This window comes from Capronia coronata (genome assembly GCF_000585585.1).
Source record: "Capronia coronata CBS 617.96 chromosome Unknown acBCG-supercont1.6, whole genome shotgun sequence".
NCBI classification, from domain to species: Eukaryota; Fungi; Ascomycota; class Eurotiomycetes; order Chaetothyriales; family Herpotrichiellaceae; genus Capronia; species Capronia coronata.
In genome coordinates, this window is record NW_006912898.1 from 708,964 (window position 1) to 736,886 (window position 27,923).

The following is a 27,923-nucleotide window of genomic DNA, read 5'->3' on the forward strand; positions in this document are numbered from 1 at the left end:
TTTCTCCCATATGGACGGACCGACAACATTAGAACCAGTGCTGCATAAGGTAAGGTACCTTCTAGAAGATCATAGGTGGACAAGGCTAAGGATGACTTTTATCGAAAGTCCGAGGACATGCAAGTCAAGAGATAGACACTCGGGGTATCAATGTAGTATTTCATATCACGCCTTTCAAAGCGATGCTGATATGTTGACCCCTTAAAAAAATGTAGCTTCCATAACCCATTGATGCAACTCGCATCAGTCAGAGTTTAGATTGAAGGAAGCCAAAGCCAAAGCATCGCAAGGCTTCATGTGCAGACTTGATACTATCGTAGAATCGATCCAATGTCCATCATCCTCCCTTTCCACCCACCTTCCACCCGACGCAGTATCCCAGGAAACTGGACACTCTCAATCCAACGGCCTACTTCCGGTAAACAATCCTCTTGAAGCTGAAATGCAGCGTCAGAATGCCGCGTTCAAACGTACTTTTGAACCCGCGGTCATGTTTGGCCGAATAGTCCCAGTCGCGATCGACGATACGAAACGCGATGTCCTCGTACGGCGGACCGGCCATAAACCGGATGATGCACGTGTCTTCCTCGCCCGCGGGCGCCATGGTCTGGCCCTTTTTCCGCCCGCCCTCGCGGATGATCTTGTACGTCGGCGCCTTGGTCGGATCGATGAGATCGGGGTAGAAAATGTGGAATTTATACCCCTGGACGACTTTCGGGGGCGGGTTATCGTGGTCGTAGTGCGTTTGGTTGTATTTGTTCCATTCATAGCCCATCTGCACGCGGTTGAAGTATTTCGGCTTGCGCGGTCGGTATTTGCCGCTCCATAAGGGCTTCTCGTCAGATGTGCCTGCAACTTCTTCTTCGCCTGTGAAGATCTCTTCGTTTTCGTTCATGCCTTTGGCCACTTCGCGGTCGAATAGGGCTTTCGTGACAGCAGATGAATCTGTCGCGCCGGCTTGCTCGAAGCGGCTGGTCGGGTCGATTGGGTTGCTGGGTTGTGCGGACGGACGAGAAGGTGTCGAGGATGTTGTATTCTGGACGTTTCCTTTCGGAGCTGGCACGTAGCCCATGTTGATGACTTTGCGGCGGCTGGCAGCGACGCTGTGCAGGAATGTGCTCTCGTCCTGGATTTCCAGGGTCTTGTCTTTCGCGGAGATTTCGAGAAGCGGCTCGGGATCCAAGTCTTTCGAGTATTGGATCGGGTCAGTGGTGGTGACACTGGCATCTTTGAAGTCCTGCTGAGCCTGGTGTGCTTTGCGCTCGTTTTCTTGTCGGAGTTGCTGCAGCCGCGAGTCGAGAACGTCCTGGTAGACTTTCTTTAACTTCGCCTTTGCTTTCCATACTAACAGACTGTCCAACAGTTGTTGCCAGTAGTCTGTGTCAATAGGCTCGTTCGAATCAAGTTTGTTCCTGATCTGCTTCTCTAGCACTTCTAGCTGTTCGTGTGTCTTCGGTGCCAGTAGTTTGTCGATGTCTGAGGCCACAGAACTCACTGCTCGTCCTTCCGGTCCAGAGGCGCGTAGCTTCTTCTGTCTGTCTTTACAGATGATCTGCATGGTCTGCCAATAGTCTCGGTTCTTCCTGTTGATTTCCAGGTTCAGGTAGGTGTCGATGTCTTTGCGTAACTCGCCCAACTGCGATTCGGACAAGCCATCGAAGACGCTTTCGGGGTCCACAAATTCAAGGTCTTTCTCGTCGACTTCCTCGTCTAAAGGATCCCTCGTAGGGTCGACGACCCGGAGTGTGACTGCCAGCCAGTCGATGGGTTTCGCTCGACCCTCTTTCACTCGTATTTCCGCCTTCTTCTTTGCCTGTCTGAGAACAAACTCATCCTCTTGCGCCACCCATTCTCTCATACGCTCGTCCTCCTGCAACTGATTAATCTTCATTTGATCTTTGTGCGACCATTTCTGCGACTGGCCGTCGTTTCGACGCTGAGGTGCGTCTCGCTCGCGGTAGCGGCGGTCGCTTCCATTTGTCCTCCATGGAGGCGGGGAGGTAGATCTCTTTCGCTTGGATCCCACAGACTCGTGAACATCCATTGCGACAATCGTGAGCTCTGCTGTGGTCGGTGACGTTCAAGTTGACAAGGATCGAACTTTCATGAGTGCACGGCGGCGGGCCCCAGGCTGCGTCACTGGATACAGGCCGCCAGCCTTGGCGCCTTTGGGGACTGCCACTGCTCTTGAATCACTGCAGATTGACCACATACTACCATTCTACACTGCTACCTGGTAGTAGTATTGCTGTCTATACTGCACAGTGTGTGTTTAAAACCCCCTACAGCGACATCCTTCTCAAGATGTGCCTTTCTGGACAAGCAAGGCCGCGAAGACTGAGTTCGCAAATACATCCAATTCGCACTCCCTTAGTATACAAGGTAGGGACAACATTCCCGCAAGTTCCAACCATCCATGCCAGACAGGTCAGGATCCGTACAATTCTCAAAGTCCGCAGATGACATACACAAGCTGGCACGAGTATAGCTCCCGTATCGTAAACCTTCAGCTCGATACTTGAACAAATATCTCGTACCGGTCACCTCACAAAGCGTGTGTTGTATTCCGCCCTTTCTTTGGTTTGCGCACGCCACGAATGCTTCTCCATCAATTGAGTGTTCTGGTTCTTAGGCGTTCGGGTATCGAAGAAGTAGTCTACCCGCCGCCGGTGCTTTGGACCGCTCCGTGATTCTTGTTCAGGAACCCTCGTGGGAAGAGCTCAGGTTCGACGATCCTGGCTTTGAGTATCTCTGAGACTGGCGCTGGGACCGGGGCAGGATCGGGTACTGGTGCTGCCATGATGGAGCCCACATGGCTAAGAAGCAAGGTGAGGCAAACGAATGTGACTTTCATGTTGGATAATATGGATTGATATGGATGTCTTCCTTGTGGATGTTGCGGCCAAAGAGAGATGGTGTCAATTTAGGACTTGAGGTGTTGTCGTTGTGGTGGTTGAGTAGGCATGTTGAGATCGGCGACGAAGCACGCTTCATTTATATTCCAGAGATGATATACAAACACTGTCCATCTAAGCGCTCACCTCTGTTGAGTAGACCAGGTAGGGAGTCGATGACAGGGGTTTCTTGAAAGGTCAAATCGACCCACTCGCCCAACTGACACGAGCTGGCTAGCCCAGTTGGTGTAGACTTGCACGCGGCAAGCGCGCGACTATCCAGTGCTGGTGAGGCGAGGTGTCATCCTGGTAGGAATTTAAGCTGGGGCACTGCTTCTGAGGCTGTGGCCATGACAGAGCGAAGAATGGCATGATAGGAGAAGCAACCGCCGACCAGATCTGGTAGGGTCTGTATACCTGGCCAGCAAGGATGAGTCTGTAATATTGGCATCAGCAGTTCTTGATAGAGCACTGCAGGATGGAAGAGTGATGGACCTATTGGAAGACCGCAATGGCGAGCTTCTCAAACACTTTGTGGCCTGAAACGCGGGAGCCGCCGCAGCCATACTCAGAACATATGTTTCCTCACCTTCTCTGCGTGATCATTTTGACCGGTAGACTGTGATAAGACTGGGGCCAGTTGATGGAGAAGAGAGTGACGATGCAGCTTCTCAAGTACATCACAGCACAGTGTTCGGGTCCTGGAATGAGTCCTGTGATTGAGGCTATAGCAGCAAGTAAGGGAGTGATCCAAGCTGTCGGGTCGCGTTCAGGTCTCCCTCCTACTAGTGAAGATCGCTCTAACCGAGTCATGTGTCACGGGGCTGTTTCTGGATGGCGGTAAGCTGATCAGCTGGGCTGAAGCTTAGCACATGTTACTGTGCATATTATCACATTCAGAGGGGATGGATGAAGCAATAGGCGCGGACGAAGCTGCTCGCAATGTGATTCCAGCAATACTAGGGACTGTAGGTACCTTGATGAAGTCGACGTCGCTAGTTCGTAAATACCTGTATTATTGAGTCTCGGCTCGAAACGCGGAGAACTTGTGCAGGCCTGACAGTAACACGTGATGCATATATCACGTGAAACATCGTTACATAAGCAAGGCGCACCTTCTCCGCTGTTCGTCACCACGACGTGAATAGTAACCTCATCCACTTGCATTGCCTGTAGACAACTACAACTTAGTATGTCACCAACAGCCACTTCAACACCCTGGGCTATCACGCTGTGACAGGTGTTCTTGATATGCACCAGTGGTCTCAGCTAATCTCGTGCATCCCCATGCCAATGCTCCATAGAAGGCTCAATAGCTCTCATTATGGGAGCATTCAATGATGAAGGCTGGCAAGAACTCCAACTGCCATCGCGACGACAATGTCCCAAACTCTTCTACTCGCTCTCAACAGAAAGTGACTCAATCACACTCCTACTCACCGACCTCATCTGCATTTGGGAATGCTCATTGGACCGGTACGACATCGTAGCCGAAGCGTCATGCCAGCATACGAGCATCGACCCGTCCGCCTCGTCTGACCAATTCGACGTCTTACTATCGAAGATCGGTAAGAGCCTGAAAGATGGCCAAAACGTGCTAGTCAGAACCAACGAGCGTGATGGGTACGTCCTGCGCTTAAAGACCTCCGTCGACCTACCCAAGCCACTGAGGCCATTGGAATGGACCTTCAAGCTCACCCCCCAGCCCTCGTCCGAACTGGCAGAACGCATCCTCCGTCCCAGCCTACACGAAGTTGCCGTGTCTCAAGAAAAGATCTCGACTCTTCTACGAATCATTCGGGAAAAGGACCATGTCATCTCGCGTCTTCTCGATAGAATCGGCAGTTCCGCTGTTGACCTGAGCCTGATCTTCCCCGGAATCACGGGCGTGGCCTCTCGTAAAGGAGGGCACATCTCTGTGACAGAGGCGAAGAAGCATGTTCCTGGGATGGCGAGCTTTGATGAGAAATCTTGGACGAAGCAATTCGCCAATGATGATGGCTATGAGGGCGCTGATCGCACCGGTTTGGGCAATCTGGTCCGCGGGTGTGAAAAATGCTTCGTGCACACGAGAGCTCAGCATGAAGATTGGATCGCCGGACTTCCCTCAATGGACAAATTGAATGGGGATGGGGACAAGAACCGTCAGTTTAGTCCTCCAACTCGCAAGGCTGCTCCGCGCCAGCATAAGTCTGATGACGAGTCAACGGCTTCTGGAAGTGATGATGATTTCGAGGTGAGCTTAGTTAACCCCGAAAGGTGTGTTGTCCATCTATGTCTAACCATTACCAGCGACAACCAACGCCACATAGGTTGAAGTCAAAGGCGCCCGAAACAAGCAAACCTGCCAAGGCAGCGAGTGTGGATGACGGAGATGCAGAAGAGGAAACGGTTCCTTCGAAGGAAGCACTAAAGTCGGCGCCCGAGATTGGCGGCCTGGGTCGACGCAATGCAACCAAAGCATTTGGCACATCGGCAACTAGGCGTAGCTCATCGTCCTCCGCCGAAAGGCCGACACCCCTTCTCCGCCGTGGTTCGGATGCATCAACGGCAACGGCGACACCGACAGCCTCAGAGGACAATGATGATGACAACGACTCCGAACCCCAATCATCCAGGCGGCGGCCTGTCAAGCCTCAACCTAACAACAAACCGAAGCTGGGCGGCTTGCGGAAGAAAAAGCAGGCAACACCGTCACCGTCACCAACACCAACACCATCGCCCGCGCCCTCTCCAGCGCAGGCCTCACGGCAACAGGGAGCACCATCAGCACGAGGGAGCCGCAACTCTACATCCGCACGATCCAAGAACCAAGTCTCACCAACCCCCAAGGACAACAGCAACAACGCAGATGAAACAACTTCCACAGCCTCTGAATCCGACTTTGAAATCGACGCAAGAGCCAGACCCGAACTTGACTCTAAACCACAACAGCCACGGAAATCGAAACCTGAACCCGAACCCGAACCAGACGCGAAACCGAAGCCAAACCAATCCCAAGAGTCATCAGCAAATACTCCCAGAAGACGACTCGGGAGGATCGGCCGCAAACAGCCCGACCAACCCACCGACTTACAAACAAGTCCCACACCACGGTCCTCGAAAAAAGCGACCGATAAAGCAACGTCTCGACAAGGCAACACTCATGGAACTAGGACTCGAGACAGGCGCGGCAACGAAAATGACGACTCGGACAGGACCGGGTCTGCCACTTCAACTCCGTCTCCGTCTCCCTCGCCTTCTCCTACTGCGTCGCAGGCCACATCGAAGCCCAAAATTGCTTCACATCCCCGGAAATCTCCGTCTAATTCTGCTCCGTCGCGCAGTAATGAAAATGGGAAGCGGAGTCTAGAATCGACAGAACCAGAACATGAACCTGAACTCCAGAACGGGGGGCCCAAGAAGAAGACGCCGAGGGAGATACGGAAAGAAAGAGAAAGACAGGAGACGGAAGACCAGAAAGCTGACAGGCGACGCATGGAGCTTGAGCTTGCGCTTGCTGCACCATCACCGGTCAAGAGAAGAAGGCGCTTCTGAGGGAAGTGAGAAGAGACAGATATGTGTACTGTGGTATATGTCTCTCTCTCTCTCTCTCTCTCTCTCTCTTTCTTTCTCTCTCTCCCGTTTGTGTCTGTCTTCTGTCTTCTGCGGCGCTTTTATTGTTGTCAAAATAGAAAGAAGGAAAAAACGGCTGATTTGATGAGACACGACACGACACTACACGAACCGGCACGAAATGAGATTGTTGAGCAATACGAAGGATTGTTTGGCCACAGGGTTGACATGACTCCCGCTCCTACTCCCACTCCCACGCATTTGTATGAATATATTGCTCCTCCCAGAGCATCAAACCAATCGCCTCGGACAAGTAACAGAGTGAACTCTACGGCGTCTGGAAAAGGGGAACACGTCTATCCAGCCAGCCAGTCTCTCCTAACAGGAACTCATTCGATGGGGAAAATCATCGTCTTCTCACTTACTACCATGCATGCCACGACCGATTTCAGGAGACAACGATGACGGAGAGACCTTGAATGACGAAAGCCAGCTAACGGGAGAGCTTGCCCCAATTTTATTGCATTCATACACTCGTACAAGCTGAATCGAGCCCCATACCCAATGGTCGGTCCATCGACCAAGGATCCCTTCGACACGTGCTGCTGTCCGTGGCAGACACAGCCTTCCCATGCCTCACATGCTCTGTTTGACGCCTATTGGCCGAGATGTCGTCTGATTAAGCTCCCAGTCTTGTTGTTGTCCGACTCCCCATCACTGCCGCCGCGAGGCTGCGAGCTCTTCAGCGATCATCCAGATTCGCATAACCCGTAGATGGCGAACAATTCCCGACAAGCTTTTGACACCCGTCCTTCTGCAGTAATCACTGTCTTCCTTCCGCCATCGAGATGTACCGGCTTTCCTGGTCTTCATGCCTTTCCATTGGGCGGTATTCGCATCACGCCCGCTGTCATGCTCCAGTTCATCATCGGAATCTGGGACCGCCTGTACAACTTTCTGCTGTCATTCCACATCGTCATAATCAATCGTGGAAACCGCCGTCTTCATAGTCAAATGTGCAAGAAGCCAAGTCAAAGTCAATTCCACCCAAGAAAAAAACCCCGAAAAACATCTTTTGTGGTTCGTATCGCATCGGAGCAGAGTCCAATCATCCAACCATTGTCCAATCCATACCATGCCTCTCGATCAGTCCGCTCAAGGATGCCCTGGCGGTTTGCCAGAGTGGCCATGATCAGGGCTTCCTGATCTGTTGCCTGCCTCCCCGTCCTGGTCGTCGACTGGCCAGCTGGCTCGCAGATGACTACTGCCACTAAAGTTGACCCTTTTATGGCCCTTTGTGAAACCTTTGTCTCGTTGCTTCCTTGCCTGCTCGATCTCTTCTTCACTGACACTGGCACTATCGGCCTCAGCGTCCTCCAGTGCCTTTTTAGCTCTTGTTCTCAGCTCGGCAGCCTCCGCAGCGGCCTTTTGCGCCCGCGACTGTTTCCGCCACATGCTAGCATATTTGCCCCCGAGCGCAATAAGCTCTTCGTGTGTACCTCTCTCGAACACTGTGCCGTTGGATAGCACCAAGATCTGATCGGCATTTACGATGGTGCTCAGACGGTGGGCGATGATGATCATCGTCCGGCCCTCAGCAAGAGTGTTGAACGAATCCTGAATCTTCTCCTCGGTCTCGGAATCCAGAGCAGCCGTAGCTTCGTCCAGCATGGTAATCCGTGGGTTCTTCAGAATGGTCCGTGCAATGGCCACCCGTTGCCGTTCGCCCCCGGACAGACGAACACCTCGCTCCCCAACCCTGGTATTGTAGCCATCTGGGAATTGGAGTATTCGGTCATGGATGGATGCAGCTCTGCAAGCATTGAATATATCCTCATCCGTGGCGTGTTGATTGGCATATCGAAGGTTGTACATGATTGATTCATTGAATAAATTACAATCTTGCGGCACAACACCGATGAATCGGCGTAGAGAGTCGATTGTGATATCTTGGACATCGATGCCGTCGACCTTGATCTGTCCAGAATCGGGGTTGTAGTAACGGAAGATCAGTCTCATCACTGTGCTTTTCCCTCCACCTGACTCGCCGACGAGAGCGGTAGTGGTCCCAGGAGGGCAGTGGAAGCTCAGCTGGTTGAGGGCAGGTCGTCGCTTGTCGTAGCTGAAAGTCACATTGTCAAACATAATGTCCCCTGAGCACTCTTGCAGAGTCTTTGCGCCCTCCCGGTCGGTGACATGAGGCTGCTCCTTGAAGAGCTCCAACATTCTTTCGGCGTTGATGAGGTTCGATTGGATTGATCTGTAAAAGGTCCCAAAGAAGTTTAATGGTCCCTGCAGCTGCGCCATGTATGTTATGAGAAGGACGAAATTGCCCACGGTCTGGTCTCCTTGGGCAACCTCAAACGCCTCGATGAAACTGGCCACAAGCAAAGCAATCATGAACAAAGCCCCCTGCACGGTGTTCATGTATGACAGAGTAACCTCAACCCAGTATTCATAACTTTGCATCGTCTTGATTGCAGTCCTGTAACGGTTGAACTCGTAGTCTTCGGCGTTGAAGTACTTCACGGTATCCCAGGAATGGAGGGAATCATTCTTCACCGCCTCCATCTCTCGATCAGCATTTACATAATTCCGACGAAGCGTGACTCTCCAAGCGGCCAGGCGGATGGTGACATAGATGTAGAGGAAGGTGACCATCGCCACCACCAAGCCTAGGTAGGCGTCGAACTTGACAGTGAGATAGACGACAGCAACAACCAGGTCGAAGACCATGGGGCCAACCTGAAACGTGACCATTTCGAGAAAAGAGTTGATGGAGCTTCCTTTATTCAACGCTGAGATCAGTTCTCCCGTACGTTTTCCGGTATGGAATTCGGCACTGAGGTTGTGGACGTGCTCGAAGGCGGCGGTCGAGATGGCACGGTAGGAATACTGCTCCACGGGGATCCACAATATTGACCTCGCTGCCGACAAAATGCCTTGCGATCCTTGGAGCCACCTGAATATGATGTACAAGGAGATGTAGAGCCACGGAGCTCGAACACCTCTGCCATCGTCACCCGACAACGCATCGGTGATCTTGCCAACCATGACAGGCACGAAAACGTTGATGACCCGTTGCGCAATCATGATCACGATACATGTCCCAGCCAACATCTGAAGCTTGACGGACTTCTTTGGCCATAGGTATGGAATCAACAGCACGAATCCTCGTAGATATGCGTACCAGGAAATATTTGGGACCTCGGTTGGCTTGGCCCAAGCATCAACTTGCTCCTTATGTTCCGTTGTCGGGCCTCGCTGCGCAGTACCATTGGCGTGCCCGTTAGCCCGCCGGCCGGCTTCACTATTACCGTCCAGCAGCGGAGTCCGTTCATGCTCTTCGGTGGAGTGGGAATGCTTCATCCAAAGACAGTTGAACTTGATGGAGGAGAAAACAATCGAAATACCTACAAGGAGAACAAGCCGAAGGATATAGATGATGACTTCAAGCGTTTCCCAACCGGTAATGGATTTCCTGTACTTGCCACCCAGTTGGTCGCCGACCCGCGGTTCGTAGTGTGGGGCCGTGTAGATTCGAAGGCTGGTAGCAACAATGATAGCTTCCAGAGGCACTGCACAGATCCAGGTGACCAAATGAACCACGTTTGGCGAGGGCTTGCAATCCAGGATGGAAATGAACGTCACCATCCAGACGAAGGTGGACGCAACAACATAAATAACGGCGTTCTGTCCGGGCCACCACTCCTCACTCCGTTCCCATATGGTTTGGCAAAGGAGAAGGCCAGCATTTGCCAAAAATGTCAGAACGATACCGGCCTGACCGATCTTGAAGAACGTCTTCATTGCTGGGGAGAGATCTTTCACAGCCGCTGCTGCTTTGACTTGATTGGCGGATTTGCGGCGGACTGGAAGAGGCCTTCCTCCAGGCCCACGCATAGAATGGATTCGGACCTTATCTCCATCATCGGGGGCGGTCTTGATGCCATATGTGATGAATGCAACGACGAAAATGATCAGGACCACAGCTGGGTATGCCAATTTTGCTGCATTCAAGACCCGAAGAGAGGCTTGAATGGCACTCAAATCTGGTTTCCCACGCATGTTCCTTCAAACCTCGCCACCAACGGAATCGGCCAGAGCAGAATCAAAAAGCAAAATCAAAATGAGAAAGCCACCCAAGGATGAAAAGGAAACCGGGTTGTGAGTCCCTGCTTTATTATTCAAATCACCGACCGAAGACTGTAAGCGTGGTGTCGTGTTGCTCCTCGGGTTTGAAAGAGGGCGGGACAGGCGGTTCGTCTGTGCTCCCTCGGGTCGTCGAAAACTGAAGATCGAACCAGTAGTCGAGCGTGGCCGGGGAGTATCTTCGTTGGACCTTGAAGATGAGCGAGTGACAGAAGGGAGTAGTACCACAAAGAAAGAGAATCGAGAGTAGAGGAATGAAATAGCGACCGTGATGTTAAGATGGACAGGTGATGAACAGAGCGTAGAAGCACCTGTGGCACTGTTGGAAGTGTATGTGATAATATGACGACGTGCGAGGAGGCCTTCTAGTGGCAAGCCGGGGGGTTTGGAGGCGAAGCTCCAACCTTCAAGTTGTAGGGTTGGGTGAAGTAGGGTTCGCTTGGCCGGATCGAGGATTGCGATCGCGCTTGTCGCGTGACAAGAACAGACTGAAGATTGTGGGTGCCAAATAATACTAATGGCTTCAAGTTTATTGAGCTGAGCCTCGATCGGGCTTGGGGGTGGATGGTTTCGGTATCGGGATGGGGCGGGGAGGGTGTGTGCGAGCGGGCGTTGATGGTGGGGGTCCCTAGATCCCAAGGTCGGTCTCTCTTGGGTCTGACGAGAGTCTGGAAGCCCTTGGACCACCGTGTGGCACCCGCAGTCTGGTGGCAGAGACGGTAGTCTTGCTGGAATAAAAGGCCGCGTCCGCGTCCACTAGAGGAACTGTACCACTGCTGCTGCTGCTGTGGCGTGTCCACTGCATACAAGTGTCAGATGCCAGATCCCCCTATGATTGTATACGATGTAGGTGGTATATCACAGTAGTATCTTATGTGAGAAACAGAGATGTCCAAATCGATGTGTGCGCTTGGGTCAGAGCAGTCCTTGGGAAGGCAAGCAACCGTAGGAAATATGGTGATGATTTTGATCTTTGCTCGCTGCTTGCTTTGGGTGAGACGAGTGCAGTGACAAGGGCAACAGAAGCCAGTTAGTCACAACCGAGACATTGAAGTACTGATACTGTAGACGGAGGAGAGGAAGGCATGCTGGCTAAAGAGGACGAGTCTAGAGGATTATATTCGATTTCATAACGGTCATGAACGATTAGGTAGTGGTCGGTCGCTTGATAGGTACGTAGTTGACTTCCGCAATGTGGTCGGCGCAGGAAGAGGGCCGGTAGCATGACGATTGCTGGAAGTCTGCGCTCGCCGACAAAGACAGCGTACGGATAGAGGGAGGCTTCCTTGCAGGTAGGTACCCGGATTGGAGGGTTGGAGGATTGGAGGATGGATAAATGAACCATGAGAGAGGAATAGACACAGATTCAACTGCGCGATTTCGAGAATGGAGATATTGAGCGCAGCCTGCTCACCGCTCAGCAAGGCGTCTGCTAGCAGAAGACCTTTTCTAGGTACTCCATTGATGTTAGCCGAAGGGATAGAGTTGCAGGGGAGCGAAGAGAAAAGACAGCAGGAAAACCACGACGTCTGCTGCCCAAAACCCAGTGAGTCGTCCGAAGACCAGGCACGCTCTATCCGTAGTATGCGAGGCTCCTGTAGACAGCTGCGCGGCGTGCAGTAGCAGTAGTTCTTCACTCTACTACTACTACTAGTACTGGCCTTATCTGGTACAGGTGACCGTACTCTGTAGAAAAGGCGCACAAAGGAGAGTGCGTACCTCAGGTATTAAGGTAAGCACCTAAATTGTTTGCTGTTCAGCAACAATTCCCCTATGAAGCACCTCATTTACTTGGGCGGCAACACTTCCCCGGGCTTTATAGACCAGGTATATCGCCTCGACACCCAGTCAAGGTTATAGGCTGGCCCAGCCTAAGGTAGTAGGTGTGCGGCAGACTTGCATCCCCGGCTTTCGTGCATAAGGTACCTGGGTACTAATATTTTGGACTGCCCAGAGAGAGTGTCTGACCCAGCGGGGGCATGCACATCGCACTCCCGCTGCAGCTATGATCTATTAGGCTTCTTTAGGCTCGTTGGGTATGTGTCTAGGCTCGCCAGGTACCTCCGCGCTGTCATCCAGCGCCTTATCCAATCACGGACTATGTTCGATTCCGCAGCCTTACAGCCACTCAACTCTGCTTCTCTGTCGTCGCCCTGGAGCCCTTTGGTCGCTTCATCAGAATTGTCTCCTCCAGACATACTACCACCTTTCGGCGCCCTCTCTCCTGGCATTGCATTGATAACCTGCAGCCGACTTGCAGCACCGCCGCATAAGCCATCGGCCAGCCATCCATTTCAGTGATGGCTTTTCCGGTTGGCCATGTATCTCGGGATTCTACCTTGCGGCGTTAGCGTGCTGGCCATCGACATCCGACATGTGAGCGGTTACAAAGACGCATACAGAGCATCATGACCGATTCCGACTTCACAGACCCTCACGATCTCCTTCCTCCTCCAGCACCACCTCTCCCTCCCAGCCGGCTTGGCCAACTGCAAAGAATCATAGCACCCTGGGGCAAGCACATTGGTGCAAAATCTCATGGCGGCCCATCCCAAGGCGACCGTGATCATGCGCTGCGCCAAATCACATCCCTACCCACCTACAGGTTGGATTCGCAGATCGCTTGCTACTTGTGCATGGACTAACGGGATATCTCAGTTCTCTTGCCTCACCCATTGCCACCCATCGCACTGGGATCCCGATTGCCGCTCTTGACATCAATCAGGCCGGAACGCATGCCATCCTAGCCGGGAAGGACATTCTCAAGACCGTTCGTGTCCATGATGGCAAGGTCACCGAGGACCTTAACCTTCGGGCGGCTATCACTTCCTACGCCTCGACTCATACTTCGCCCCAGTCAAACGAGGTCGGCAAGCGCAGGGAATATCTGCCCGCAAGGGATGTGAGATGGTCAACCGGACATTGGAACCATATCATAGCCACTGCAGCTACGAATGGTCGCATTGCCCTGTACGACTTGAAAGCATCGGGCCTTAAGACGGAATTCGCTTGGCTTCACGAGCATACAGGTCAGATCAACAAGTTGGACTTCGACCCGTCAGCAGGGTATCTGTTACTTTCAGCCAGCCAAGACAAGTCTGTCAGGCTCTGGGATCTGCGTATCAAGCCAGACAAAGCATTTCGAAGGTTCGACGTCCGAAGTGCTGTGCGAGACGTTCGCTGGTCCCCATCGGCCCTAGAACCGCTCGATTTTGCTGTTTGTGCGGACGGAGGACTCATCCAGAAGTGGGATGCCCGCTCTCCTTCGCGGCCCATCCTGAGTATCAGTGGACACGAGAAGGCATGCTATTCTCTAGATTGGCATCCTGATGGCCGGCACGTGATATCTGGAGGCTTCGACAAATACATCCGGGTGTGGGATTTGCAGAGTGACAATCGCCGGCAGAAGCCTGTTCTCCAACTTAAGGCGCCTCATGCGATCCGAAATATCAGGTGGAGGCCTCCGTGTAGGACCTCGGAGACCTCGGAATCCGGTCATTGGCAGAGCACGCAAGTCGCCGTCTCCTACTATCATGATGACCCCAGGATCCATATCTGGGATCTTCGAAGACCGCTGCTACCTTTTCGCGAACTCGAAAAATATAGCACGCCACCAAACGATATGCTGTGGGCCAACAAAGACATGCTGTGGACAGTCGGGGATGAAGGGATTTTTACCCAGTGGGATCTCAAGCATACTGCACCTTTCTACACCCAGCTTCCACCGTGCGCTTCAGAATTCATGCCTGACGGAGAGTACTACACGTTCAGTGAGGATAGAGATTTTCGGCGCGGATTCTCGCTGGATGCCGCGGCAGTTGGTCTCTTGACGGTTCCCAAAGACAAACTCAGCAGCGGTGATGATGGTGCAGTGAGTCGGAGTTTCACAGATGACGAAGGTAGCCTTGAAACATCGGTTGGGGCGAGTTCCCGACGAGCTGGTAGAACAATCGCGTCTTCCAGGTCCAACAAATCTCAAGCAAGCAGTCCGCCCTCACTGGATGATAAGACACACGTCCTGCCTCTCGATAAGGCTGTCTTCGGCTGCGGCGAAACGTTTAGTAATGCGCAGGTAGGTATGGCTGGCCATGTTGTCGGTGTGGCCGCCCAGCCAGAAGTGGTTGAGTCCCTGGCGTCACAATATGCGATCCCAGCATCCGCCGAAGAGCGGAGGAGGTCTCCGCAGACCATTCTCCCTCGTTTAGAGGCTGCCTTCAACCAGAATGCCGCCGCATGTGACGCTGTATCTATGCACCGCATGGCTCAATCATGGAGAATATTGGGAGCAGTCATTGTTCCGGAGCTCAAGGATTGGGCCGACGCGAATCGCGCAAAGCGAAGGGCCGACGCCGCCAGGAGACGGGAGACGTTGGAGAGCTTCCGCGCAGGCGGTCACCGAACCACAGTCTCCCCTCTGGCTGGACTTCCTCATCAAGGCCTCAATGTTAAGAGCGAAGGTAGGTCGCAGAAATTGATGAACAGTCTTTTAAAAGGCCTGGTGGAGGCCGATCGTGCACACCAAGGGTCAGAACGGGACAGTACATCGAATATGACCACACCACTAGCCAAACCACTCCCAAACTCGCCTCCTCAAGACCACAAGAGATGGAGTGGGTTGAGTAGTGATGACAGAATTGAGAATATTGCGCCTCTTCCTCCCGCCCTACTGACCTCACACACGACTGCTGCTGCTGCTGCTCGGGCCCTTATAAACAGCCCGAAGCGTGGAGCGACATCCAATGCCTCCTCGCCGGAAATACTCAGACCTGTGCGTTCTAATGCAAGCCAGATAACCAACGAAATGGAAAGGGCAGGGATGTCACCGTCGCAGGCGGCCAAAGGCGGGCCGTCTGATATCCAGCGTACCAAACGAGAGACTCAGAATCATGAGGATCGCAGAGCTGCGTTGAGGGACTATCGCGTGCAGGCTCGGCCTATATTTACATTGGACGAATCGGCCAGCAAGCCTGTACCTGATGTCAGACACGACTCGGCCGAAAGCTTTCCCATGTTTTCCGCATCAACCGATAGCTCGCACAAAGCCAGGTCGCTTGGGCAGTCATTCGAGTCGCCTGGATTCGGTGGCGGGAATATTCGTGGGCGAACTGCAAACAACCATGACGCGGAGGATACTGAGCTCGATGAATCGTCTTTTGATGACTACAGTCGGTCGCGACCAAGGTCGGAGCAGAGATCTGATGCTGCTCCGGAGGAGGCGACGAGCGGACCTCCTACCGACAACACACTACTGGACATGAGTCCTGGACACGACTTGTCTGGTCAGGACGTGGGGAGGGGCACCGGAGCAGAGGATCACACAACGTGGGACGCCGGAAATGGACTTGGATCGGCTCAGAATCTGCATTTAGAGACGGGGGTCTCATCATCTCCAGATATATTCCATTTCGAAGAAGGGTCATCACTCCCCAAGCCACGTATTCATACGTTCAACCCGATTCGCACGGAGAAGGATATCTCTGTAAATGACAAGGATGGTCGACATGCGGATGATATCTCCGCAGCTATGTCGATGGAAGACCTTGACAAGGAGGCGTATCTGTTTGAAGATTTCCGGCCCATTGACTTGTCAAGGTATGAGCCGAAACTGCCCTTCGCCTGGTCGTCACTGCCATTGATATGTCAGAGTGTTGCTTTTGACGTCGACAATGGTATCGGACATGGACAATTCTCGACTCATCTGCTTCTGCATGTTCACCCATACTTCTTCGACCCCAGCTTTCGAAATCTCGAGCGATCGGGTTCCGCAGGAGCGGAGTCTCTTGCTGATAGACTGATGACACCTGACCTTGGCCACCGTATGATCGAAAGCATTTTCGAAAATCATCTGCAATACCTGAAACAGATGGGATATTTTGAGTCTGCGGCACTCGTGAGGAAGATGTGTGTGGAGCTTCAGTACCCTCGAATCCATGCTGCAGAGAGCAACAAGCAGAATAGTGGCAGCCTCACCAATGGGGATCCCATGAGTGTCTCGGCAGCTTGCGCGAACTGTCAGAGAGTTATGCCTCCTGGGACGAACGTTTGTGACGCGTGTCGGAGGATCAGGGGTGTGTGTCCAATCTGCGAATCGATCAGGACTGATCAGGGCGGCACATCTGCGCCGACCTCACCAGGCGGATCTGACATGCAAAGCGGGGGCCAGGCCGGGGACATGTGGATGTTCTGCCAAGCGTGCGGACATTCAGGACATGTCCGTTGCATGATGGAATGGTTTGCTCAGCCTTTCAGTGAAGGCGCCTGTCCGTCACAAGGCTGCGGGTGTGACTGTGGGCCGGGGCTGACCCGCGTCCAGCGCATTCAGGAACAAATAAACAGAGAAGAAGAAGCAAAACTCATCCGTGGAAGCAGTGCAGGAACTGGCTCGACAAAACGAGATCCTCTCCGAGCAACACCCAGCCCAGCAGTCGACAAGGCGCGAGTGGCGCTGCGTAACAGTGCGGCTGCCGAGCGGGCAACCCAAAGTGGTGATGAGCGGAGTATGCCCGACAAGCGAGGAAATGGTCGCAGCAAGCCGACGGCTCAAACAGGCTTCAGCGGTTCCAGAAAGAGCGTGCGGCTGGTCACACCTGGGGAGGAAGATGCTGCACAATCTCAGTATAAGTCGTGAGTTCTAGCAGGCTGAGGGACTATCGAACCACTCTCGAACCGAGATGCTTCGCAGGTAGCAAGTAATCCTTGAGAAGGTGTTGAATCTACCTACACTATGTTCTCTACTGTAACATGCTTGATCGCTGCCGATCAACTCTACATCAGTTCGGGATGTTCTCTCGGGTAGCTTCGACTAAGAGCTCGGTCGATGGTCACAGCTCTTAGAAGTAAGGAAAAGAGCACGGCATGAACCAGGCAAGTAATTGTATTGTATCATATCATCCCATCAACCAACGCCGCCGTGCGCCCTTGATGATATTCGCTAGTTCTTGAATCTAAGCCCGGCGCAATGTTTGCCAGCAAGTGAGCAAGCAAGCAAGCAATCACCCACGAACTTGCAGCTCAACGGGTTGCAGTCCAGTGCCGTCCAGTTTGTTCCTCAACGGGTTGCAGTGCAGTTCTGTCCAGTCTGTTCCGTACCAGGTGATGCTATGTAAACTCAGTGTGGCTGTCAATTCATGCTTCAAGTCGCAATGACAGTCCGTGGCACAGTCCGTGGCACAGTCTGATGTAGGCCGGCTGTTTTTCAATTTCAATGCTTCATGCCACAGCCACAGTCCATTGCAGCTTCGGCTTCGCGTTTCCGATGCTTGAAGTCGCCATGATACTCGTCAAGCGAGACAAGTTGTGCGTTATCATTGGCCGGTAACCCAGGCGGACCCATCCACTCGCCCCAACCTTCAGATGCAGCGGTTTGATTGCCGGAATGGGATGCAGAAGCGGAATAGGAAGTCTTGACCTTCTTCTCCCTCAGCTCCTTGGTGACCGGCTCGAGATCGAGGTCGAGGTACTCGGCGATAAACTGGCCAACTTCGATGTTCTCGTGGTTGCCCACCAGTCCCGGGGCATGAGTAGGGTGCGAGGCGTAGATGTTGACGTCCGCAGCGCTGTGGCCGTGCGTGGACCAGCCGACCTGGGCGCGGCGCGAAATCATGTCGGCAAAGTGGTACGCCGGAGGCCAGACCGGCGAGGCGTCGATGATGGCGTCGATTTCGTCGTCGCTGTAGTCTGTGATGCCGAGGTCTGAAGAGATCATGTCGGCGAGCTTGATGGCTTTTTCGCCACGCGACAGCGAAGACGAGGAGTCGAGGTATTTGCGCCACTCCCGCGCCATGAACTCGTACGAGTGGCTCGCGTTGGCCAGGACTTCCGGATACCATCGATACTGGGGGTATGACTCGTGAAGCTGTCTGGCGGTGGCGAGACCACCCGTCTCATGGTCCGACGTGGACACGAGCACGCCTTCTGTCTCGTCGCCGTCAAGGAACTTGAGTACTGCGTCGAATGCTTCGTCGTGGGCCATGACTTCGCGCACTTGGGCCGCCGGGTCGTTGGCATGGCCGGCATGGTCGATCCGGGACCCTTCGATCATGAGGAAGAAGCCCTTGTCCGAGTCCTTGGTCGCAGCGGACAATGCCTTGAGCGCGAGTCTGGCCATCTCCGCTTCGCTCGGGTACACGTCCGACACCTGGGCCCGGTCGATCTCATAGGGGATGTCGGTGTCAGCCAGCAGAGCCAGGAGAGGCAGGTCGAGATGACCGTTTTGGTTGTCAAGGTTGTCGAAATCCGCCCGGTTGTCGATGTACTGGTACCCGAAGTCGTCCTTGGCCATGGCCACCACGTCGGTCGAGTCGGCTCTGCACGACCCTTCAGTGGTGTTGGGCAGGAAATGGCATCGTCCTCCGCCGATGAGCAGGTCCACCACCCGGCCAAGCGGGTAATGGCCGACCATCTGTTCGGCGATCAGATCTTCGTATTCCCGCCGGTTGGCATGCGCTGCAAAGCACGCCGGCGTGGCATCGGTCAGCCGCGTCGTCACCACCAACCCCGTCATGTATCCCGCTCGTTTGGCCGCTTCCAGCACCGTCCCACACGGCGTGTGGTCGGGCAACACCGAAATCGCACCATTGTAGCTCTTGAAGCCGCACGAAAACGCCGTCGCGCCGGCCGCCGAGTCCGTCACCAGGCTGCTCGAGCTGCGTGTCCTCGACGACCCGATCAGGTGTCTGTCCAGCACTAGGAGGTCGTCAATGGGTAGTCCACTGGTGTATTGTCTCCAGCTCCTCGTCAAGGACAGAGACGTCGGGCCCATGCCGTCTGACACCATGAATATCATGTTGCGCTTGCCGCTCGGCTTCCCGTCTGGACCCCATCCCCCGGTCTTCGGTCTTGAGCGTGCCACTGACGATTCGTGCTGGTAGACGACGGCTAGAACGATGACCGCAGCGGTGGCGAGTACCGCCCATACGAACAGGCCGGCTTCTCTCCATTTCCGTGCTTTGGATGTAGGTGATCGGTTCGTGGGCTGGCCCGTCAGGAGCGCATCTTCCTCCTCGATCTCGTTGGTCGACGAGTTGGGTGATGCCGGTCTCGCTAGGAGAGGCTCTTCGGACCGCGTCATGCTGGTCTATCTGGCCTCTCTGTGCAAAATGGAACAGCGCGTAGACGGGTATGGTTTCATGAAGCCAGAGATGTGTTGATAGACGCAATCGGGTGCAGTCTGCCATGCCACATGCGTCGCAGCAGGGATAGCCATTGAGAGTTTTGACATCCACCGTAGTGATACAACATCCATAACATACGGTGGAGTATTTGTGGACACAATGCCCATTCTATATCACTACGAGCTGCCAGTGGTGGTCTTCCGTTTTTACGTTCACAACAATTGCTGAATACCTTTATGTAGATTGTCCATATCACATTATTGTTTAGGTAAGAACAACCACTTCACAACGAACATCAGCTCTGGAGTAGTATAGAGAGGTAGGTATTGCCACATCCGATATGCGGCTGTGGCCTCTTTCACACGGGTGCATCAAGGATACAGCCTCAGAAACCTGTCCAGCCTGTCCAGGGTTCAGAGACTGAACATTCAGCGTCGCCTGCAGCATGAAAAGCCGCAGAAACCTGCAAGGATCATGATACACCAGTTGCCCTCAGCATTCAGCGCGCGAATCTCCTCATCCGATATACCTGGCATATTCCTTGAATTGCTTGTCTGCTTTCAACCTCTCCATATCTTCGTCTCTCAAACAAATTGCAGCCGCGATCTCCCCATCCAAAGCTCGAGGCAACAGATATAGCAGACTCTCGACGGGATCAAATGCCGGTCTACGCACAGCGTCGGGCTTGCCTAGACCCAGATCAAAATCGAGGTGATGGAGTTTCTCTTTAGCCCACGAGCTGAGCATGATGTCCGAACCCAGATCAAGTGTCGCTGTGACTGAAACAAGGCTTCGGTTTTCTGGAGACCTCTGCATGAAAGTGGCCAGGGCACGGGTATTGTACGCTACCCGTGTCGTTGCCGGGTCCAAGGCCATCCGCAGATTTGATGCCACACTGCCCAGCGGCTGGTCTAACAGCTGCTACAGCACGTATGTATGGTATGTCATGTTCTGCACCACACCCAAATATGTCTTTGGAATGCCTAGAAAGGGCTGTGGGTCGACTGCGCGTGCAAACGTGACCTCTTCTTTGGGATCTAAGCGATGCAGCCGAGCTCGCATGATGGATTGCCAGATGAAGGCGCTCAGTGCATCGTCTGTCGACATATAACCCGTGTTTCCGGTCATGGTGCTCACAGCGAGTGACTTCAACGCCGCAAGCGCTGTCGATGAAAATACGAAACACGCCCACGAGCATTTCGTAGGGGCTGTATGAGGGTTCATTGGAACCTTTGCTCCTGCCTCTGAAGATGTGCTCTCAGCATTGGGAATAGACGCAGGTGGCTTTGCAAGCTGTCTAGCAAGTTCGACAGACGGGTCAAATGGCTCGTCAAGCAGAGGGATGGTGTCGCGACGGTCCTGATTGCCCACCACAAGCTTGTCGTCGGTGAACGGTTCGTTGTGACAGGCTTTGGAGAGGAGCCGGATGATCTGGCCCTGTCCGGTCATGTCCATGACATTATGCTGGCCAACGAAGGCGAGCAGGAGACCACCAGTGATGAAGTTAGCCTGCACGATGAACACGGGTGCTGGGTCATTTCCTACTGCCGTCTTCGCGGCCAGCGTGTTGCGCGGGCAGATGACCTTCTCAGCCAGCATGCTCATAGGAAACCCTGCATCCCTTATCTTGTCCATAGAAGGTACTGTTGGATCGTCCCGAAGATCTTTTGTCACCAGCTGAGGGATCCGCTTGAATGGAACGATCTTGTAGATTCCCGTAGGTCCACCTTCGTGGACCACCTGCCCTGCAATCCATGGGAAACCATCAGACAGTCGTTCAAGGCCTTTGGTCAGGGCCTCAGTGATCTGTGAGTGCGAAGAAGGTGCTGGCACGTGGAAGCAAAGACATATTTGAGTGTATAGATTGTAGAGGTTGTGTTGTTGTCCGAAAATGTCAAGATGATACTCGTCTAACGGCCTGTTCACCGGGTCAGGGATGCCAGGGAGTTCAGAAGGTGGTGAAGGGCCGAGAGCTGCATTATGAACAGTCCCAGAGAATACATCAAGCAGTCGTGTCAAGAGGATTCGAAAGTGATAGTCCAAGGTTCCAATCTGGCCCAACGTTGAATTGCAGATGGTTCTACAGGCAGCTGACTAACCACATTGCGCAAACTGGGAAGGAGCGAAGAGCAGATGAGAATCTACACAGAAAGAAGCACACGATACTCATACTACTCTGTCCTTCGGACACTTCTCAACCCACTGGACTTACCGTCCTACGTTGGGTGGGCCGCAGGGTATTCACGATGACCGCAGTCTACGACCATTGCTGTCCTTCTGCCGCCTCAAGCTCTGTCGACGAGGCTGATCTCCCCCCTATGTCCTTGATCCCCCTATGACCAAGGGAGAGACTAGCTTCTGATCGGGTGGTGCCATATCCACCGTTCCATGAAGCCCATGTCCGACTCTGTCTGTTGTTGATCGTCTCTGGGCTCCCACCTCGCTGGCGACCTTTCACTTCGATCATAGCAACGAGACGAAAAAGGTCAATCTCTCTTCGAGCGGCGGCGTATTGGAAACCTGTGGTTCTTGCCAACCTTGATCAGATACCCAACAGCGGAAATAACAAAACCACCATCACATTCCAGAATCAAGAGTTGAACAGGGTTACCCATGCCTTTAGGAATACGAAGTGGACACGAAGAAAGCCACACAGCCTGATGCCATCTTGGCAGGAATGGCGCCATTGTCAGGGGCATTCACGCAATGGAGATGAACATATGACAATGCGCGACGCTGGTTCGAACTCTCTCCCATATATGTTGGCCAACGGTCTCCCCGCATTGTCCTAAGTTGAAGTTCATCTAATCCCCAGGCCTGTCAGTCAATGGCCCGTCGCGCACGCACTAGCTGACAGCCTTGCCCGAAGTCATCTGGACTGGAGCCACAGCCTTTCGCTCGTCTAAGACCCGGTCTTGTTTTTGTTTCTCAAAATCCTTGATCACGAAAATGCCTCGCCAAAGGCAGTGAATTTGGTACTGGGCAGGGGGGTGCCCTGTGTTGAGAATGGACCATCGTGATCTCGGCACCACAATATATGGTGCCACCCTATCTAACCAGTTCTAGGGCGAAAAGCAAGTCCGACAATCGCAAGAAGCCGTGAGAGCAGCGGTATGCTGTCACAGCCCGGCCCTTTGTTGGACGAACCACCGTTCCAACGCCCCATACTCCCTTGCCAGGTATCTCTTGACCCTGGACGCCGATCCTGGTTGGTTGAAATCGACCCAAATCCCTCTGAGGTCGATATAGGTTTCACACTTTGCACAACCCGACAGCAGTGACTTCACCTGCATTGAGTCCATCGAAACAATCATATCAACCTGGCATATTTGGCACCATAGAACCCAACACCAGCCACCGTCAAGAATATGCTGGCCCATGCCATCAGGCCCCGTCGAGCACTAGTTTTCATGAAAGTCTCCATGGCTTGCGCATCGTTCAGTCTGGGGAACGGGACATCCTTGGGAACAGGAACACCGAGGATGGCGCATAACGGCTCCCATCCGTCACGGACATCGTAGAAGAACAGCTTCTCCTTGGGCACGACCTTCTTGAGGTGCTCGATGTGTCGTTCCCACATCAGCCTGGTCGGTCTCTTAGGCTCCCCAGGGCGGAAGTACAGTTCGCCAACACGGCCATCGTCAATGGCATCGTGGTACGTCCTAAACATGCGCAGAGTCGGGAGAGGCGCCAGAATCCAAGACAAAAGAGTAAGGTTTCCCTTCTCGACAATCGGAGCCATGCTGTTCCACCATTTTTCGGGATCGCGAACTGTGCAGATGACTTTGGCATCGGGGTAGATCTCCATCAATTCTTCGACGAAGGCGTTGGCTGGCAGGTCGGTACAGGCGACATATCCATCAAGCAACTCCTTGACTCCGTCGTGGAGTGCCACACGGTCCGCCTCGCCCTTCACTGGAGTATGTCTAATGATTTCGATCCAGCGTTTGATGTGTGATTCCGGAGAATTGAGCATTTGTGTCCCTCCATGGTAGCACGGGCCGTCCAACAGGTACGAGCAAGCGGCGCCGAAGGAAGTTGTTCCGGTTCTCGACAGACCGGCTCCTATGACTTTCAAGGTCTTATCAGGCACCGGTTGGGATGCTGTTTGGCCCATCTTATCGGTGTGCAGAGTGTGTCCAAGAATAGGGACCAAGTGGAATGTGAAGCTGGGCGAGAAGGCACTTAATGTGTTTTGAAAACAAGCCGGGGTGTCAGGTAAGCTTGTTTAACTAGTGAAGTCGATCACAACGCACGGAATGCTGCCAGAATGGAGATTGACAAGCATACAGGGACGACCGAAGAGGTTGGTGCATGAGGGACCGAAGCCCACCTTATCTTCTTTTCGAAGAGGTCTTGCTGCCATGGCAAGTTTATCGAGAAAGGACACGGCCAGTGTGACGGTTCCGTACATGGGGCGGTGATAACGTTGGAACGACTTGAACCGATGGATCGCCCACTTGATCCCTTCAGATGCGACCAGCTCCACTCCGTGCGCTCGTCAAATACCAGCAAGGGTTGCTCTAAATGTCTTGACGGTCAGAAATATCTATTATTATGAACGACCGCCCCGTACCGGGGAAGTTATCAAGAATACACCGTGGCTCGTGGCTGTTGCCCAGACTGACTTGCATCAAAATCACCTCCAGACCCGCAGGATGCAGAACGGGGAGGGAATGACTTGGTTGCTCAAGCCGAGAGGCTGTCGGTCGTACGATCTGTTACGACAAGGCGCGACGATGGGACTTTGCGATGTCCCTCTACAATTTACCACCTCTTTTTCTCAACAGGCGGCTTTGCACACTTCCCTCTCCTTGCTGCCCCCCTCACACAGACAACGAGGCGATGAGGAGGAAGCGAACGGGCCTGAGTAATGGGTCGGATTCAGCCACAGACAGCCGTTAGTTGGCCCGCTTATGGAGTTCACGTTTCGAAGTCAACCGTCATACCGCAACATACTATTTTCTCTAGCGACAGGGACTGGCCAGTGGTTGTAAGTGGTTGGTGGGATGTGGAAAGGGGACAGTTTCACACGGCCAATGGCATCTATCCCCTGAGCGGCCCCCGACAGCCAAAAGACAGCAAAGGACAGAATTAAGGAGGGTATCAATCAACCACCTTGCCGATCCCTCGGTCGGACGAGGGATGAAAGATCGTTTTGACCACTCCTGGCATCTTATCTTGCACCCTCCTTGAGCCGCCGGAATCTCCCAGCACAACTTCCAAGCGGCTCCTGCCATTTTTCGAGTGTCAGAAAAGCTCAACGCACTGTTGGACCTAGAGAAGTAATCATACAGTCGACTTCAGGCAAGCAACGGGTTTGTTGGTGTGGATGGTCAGGGCGACCTGCATCCTTGTTCCCTCAGATGTCACCTCTAGGGAATCCAGGCCCCCCGAAAAGAAGCGAAACTCACCTGGCATACTATCGCCTCCCCCTGCCAACTTGCAAGGGTTGACCACAATCTTTGGAGCCGACTACCGGCCGACTACCGGTAGATAGAGCCAGACGATCGTGTCGCGGATGGTGTTGAGATTATCTGATCTACTAGTAGCCACTTGGCTGACTGTATGAACCCCAACCAGGAAGCATCCCAGCAATAACATGAACAGGGCGCTTTCCTTCTACTGGCATGCGGTGTACAAGCCAAGCCCTCAGCTTCTGTGTTACTACTACTCTGCAGGGTGCTTCTCGATACGGCGGAAATGCAAGAGGATGCTGGCCGCAGTAGCTGGCATGCTCCGCTGCCATACAACACTGCCAATGTCATGTACGAGACGAGATAGGGAGCTCAGGAAGCCCCTTGCCGTCTCACTTCAACTTACCGGACCGGGCAGACCATTACGAACAGATTGTCTAAAGTACCGAACAGCCTTCCTATGAGACGGAGAAGAGTCCGTCGAAACTTGAAGTCAAAAACTCCTGACAACAAGGATACCCACTACCTCTTTGGTAAATTTTCAGCCACTGGTTCCTCCGGCATTGTTGCCGTCGGGTGCCCGCTCTTCCTTTCACCGTCCGCCCCAGCATTTCTTCTTGCATTTATTGAGGAGGATAGTCCCAAAAAGTCCTGGGACAGAGTGCACTCGACTCAAATCAGGCAATCCAGAAAAGAGGCCGAAGGGGGACAACTAGTCAATCACCACCTATTCAGGAGTCTGTTCGGACGGACATGTGTTTGACATCACATCTCGAAGCGTTCTATCTTATCCCCTGTCCTCGCATGTGCAGAGCGGCTTGGAGCATGCAGTGTGTAACAACCGCCGGCTGATCCCAGGAACAAGCCATGAGGCGCCCGTCTGACAGGCCTAGCATCAGATGCAATGTTCACGGAGTCGGGACTTTCTATGACGCCGTGACCGTCTGACCATCTGCACGGTAACATGCCGGTGATTGTGGTACTTTGACGAAACCTCCAACATCTCTCACGCTGGAAGCTACATCGATGCTCTGCATGCAACGCTGCAAATCTCTAGCCGACCTCTCTCTGGCGGGTCCGTAACAGAAGTGCTCAGAGTAGTCGGAGGCCGTGGGTACGTTTGCCTTTCCTGCCGACCGGTAATCACACGTCAGGCAGGCTGTTGGAACCCCCGGATCGATCGAATGAATCTCGGAAACCGAACCTAGTGGTCGACTTTTAATTCTTATCATGCCAGCATCGACGGGGGCTTAGTCATCGCAGCATTTAATACCGTCGACAACTGCTTCGATCCCGTTGTTGCTCCCAATTGGATGGAAATATCGATATTGCACATCATGGACGTGGAATGACGGGGTGCAGTCAGTTCCGGCACTGCCTCTCTTCTGCTTACCTCGCCTGTTCGCCGTGATTCCGGAGAACATCGTGTTTCTGTCGGGGCTGTTAACCATTGGTTCAAGGACGTCGAGGCGTGCAGGCCCTTATGTCTGTCCGAGGCTGTTACTCCTGCTCGACAGAGACATGCGAGCCTGTGAAATTGCCAAGTGCAAAGAGTGTTGTCTCTATCCTCATGCTGCACTGCAGTGTGCAGAGCCACGGGTTGGAACAGCCAAACCAGAGCCCCTGAGACCCATGTTCCCCGGATGTCACGGGAATGCATAATGCTCCCAGACTTATTTATAACATTGGGCGACATCATGTCTAACGCTGGAGCTTTCCTGATTTCTGCGAGAGACAGTGTCACAGGATCTGAAGCACAACAGATGCAGCGGTTGTGTAAGTATCGCTCACCATCAGGAACACTTTAGCTGCATGGCCATCCCCTCGCAAGCCTTCGAGAATTGCTCCGAGTATGTCCACCTCCAGCACTGTGTCGAATTTGGATTGCATGGGCCGCTCCATGTTCTTGACAAATCCGGTGTCGACATTCTTTACGAGCGTCTCCTGCTAGAGGTCGGAGTGCCTATTCGAGAGCTGCAACCGGCTTCGCCTTGGTGCAGCCGATCCCATCAGGCAGTCTGTTAAGGGGCGGGCTCCGAGGGCAACCACCAAGGTCATACAGCCATAGCCACCACTAGGCCTCACACATAAGCAGTACTCGCCGCCAGAAGGACCCTGCTCATCTCAACATGTTGACCCAACTATGAAGGACCGGAGTTGGAGTCCTTTTGGGTGGCCTTGGAGTCGTCAGGCTCGGGTTTCCTAGGTAAGATCTTCTTGTTGGCGGCCACTCATATCTGGAGGTAGTCATAGTCGGTGAGGCCGCCATTGTGCCCCTACGTCACATGCCAGAAGCCCCGTTTGCCTCGGTTTGGTCGCGAGGCTACAGGACTGTGGATCACTGAGATAGTTTCTGCCGTCTAAAATCACGCCCCTTGAAGACGTCGTATCAGGCGCATCGGGATCGTCAGTCGATGTCGCAGAGGCAATGGTGCTGGGCAGGTAAGAAAAGGCAAATATCTTCACCAACGAGTCGACAGTCCATGGTCCGGCTAGGTCTCTCTCCTCCAAATAGAGCTTAGAGCTTCCTCGCTCCTTCACCACATTATCGGCGGAGACTGCATCCTTCTTTGGACATCTTTTCCTTTATAACCTCGACGTCAACCCAGGTACGGGATTTACCTTGATTTGCATCGACCTGATCACTCCATGATTGCACTTGACCTTGAGTCCATCGTCTTGTCGCCGCACATGTGTGGTACATGGCTGTTTTTGTATATGGGTTGGACGATCCTGTTCGGGGACAAATTGGTTCCTGCGGTCGAGACGGTGTCTGACCTGAACACGGACAG

General features: G+C 53.4%; 8 protein-coding genes across 8 annotated transcripts; 2 read left to right on the forward strand and 6 right to left on the reverse strand.

Annotated features, from left to right (window-relative positions):
- Window positions 1-409: 409 nt before the first annotated feature.
- On the reverse strand, window positions 410-2,044 carry A1O1_06923 (uncharacterized protein; the record flags this gene model as incomplete). The annotated part of the gene is made up of 1 exon (XM_007727800.1): window positions 410-2,044. The coding sequence occupies one exon, from the start codon at window positions 2,042-2,044 to the stop codon at window positions 410-412; it is 1,635 nt and encodes a 544-aa protein (XP_007725990.1).
- A 2,174-nt stretch (window positions 2,045-4,218) lies between these two features.
- On the forward strand, window positions 4,219-6,431 carry A1O1_06924 (uncharacterized protein; the record flags this gene model as incomplete). Its single annotated transcript, XM_007727801.1, has 2 exons — window positions 4,219-5,130; window positions 5,187-6,431. The coding sequence occupies 2 exons, from the start codon at window positions 4,219-4,221 to the stop codon at window positions 6,429-6,431; spliced, it is 2,157 nt and encodes a 718-aa protein (XP_007725991.1).
- Window positions 6,432-7,604: 1,173 nt separating this feature from the next.
- A1O1_06925 (uncharacterized protein) lies at window positions 7,605-10,517 on the reverse strand (the record flags this gene model as incomplete). The annotated part of the gene is made up of 1 exon (XM_007727802.1): window positions 7,605-10,517. One exon carries the CDS (start codon window positions 10,515-10,517, stop codon window positions 7,605-7,607), a length of 2,913 nt encoding a protein of 970 aa, XP_007725992.1.
- A 2,492-nt stretch (window positions 10,518-13,009) lies between these two features.
- On the forward strand, window positions 13,010-17,229 carry A1O1_06926 (uncharacterized protein; the record flags this gene model as incomplete). Its single annotated transcript, XM_007727803.1, has 2 exons — window positions 13,010-13,206; window positions 13,260-17,229. 2 exons carry the CDS (start codon window positions 13,010-13,012, stop codon window positions 17,227-17,229), a joined length of 4,167 nt encoding a protein of 1,388 aa, XP_007725993.1.
- A 573-nt stretch (window positions 17,230-17,802) lies between these two features.
- Window positions 17,803-19,671, reverse strand: A1O1_06927 (alkaline phosphatase; the record flags this gene model as incomplete). Its single annotated transcript, XM_007727804.1, has 1 exon — window positions 17,803-19,671. One exon carries the CDS (start codon window positions 19,669-19,671, stop codon window positions 17,803-17,805), a length of 1,869 nt encoding a protein of 622 aa, XP_007725994.1.
- Window positions 19,672-20,230: 559 nt separating this feature from the next.
- On the reverse strand, window positions 20,231-20,590 carry A1O1_06928 (uncharacterized protein; the record flags this gene model as incomplete). Its single annotated transcript, XM_007727805.1, has 1 exon — window positions 20,231-20,590. One exon carries the CDS (start codon window positions 20,588-20,590, stop codon window positions 20,231-20,233), a length of 360 nt encoding a protein of 119 aa, XP_007725995.1.
- A 45-nt stretch (window positions 20,591-20,635) lies between these two features.
- On the reverse strand, window positions 20,636-21,349 carry A1O1_06929 (uncharacterized protein; the record flags this gene model as incomplete). The annotated part of the gene is made up of 1 exon (XM_007727806.1): window positions 20,636-21,349. The coding sequence occupies one exon, from the start codon at window positions 21,347-21,349 to the stop codon at window positions 20,636-20,638; it is 714 nt and encodes a 237-aa protein (XP_007725996.1).
- Window positions 21,350-23,024: 1,675 nt separating this feature from the next.
- Window positions 23,025-23,831, reverse strand: A1O1_06930 (uncharacterized protein; the record flags this gene model as incomplete). The annotated part of the gene is made up of 1 exon (XM_007727807.1): window positions 23,025-23,831. One exon carries the CDS (start codon window positions 23,829-23,831, stop codon window positions 23,025-23,027), a length of 807 nt encoding a protein of 268 aa, XP_007725997.1.
- Between the last annotated feature and the right edge of the window lie 4,092 nt (window positions 23,832-27,923).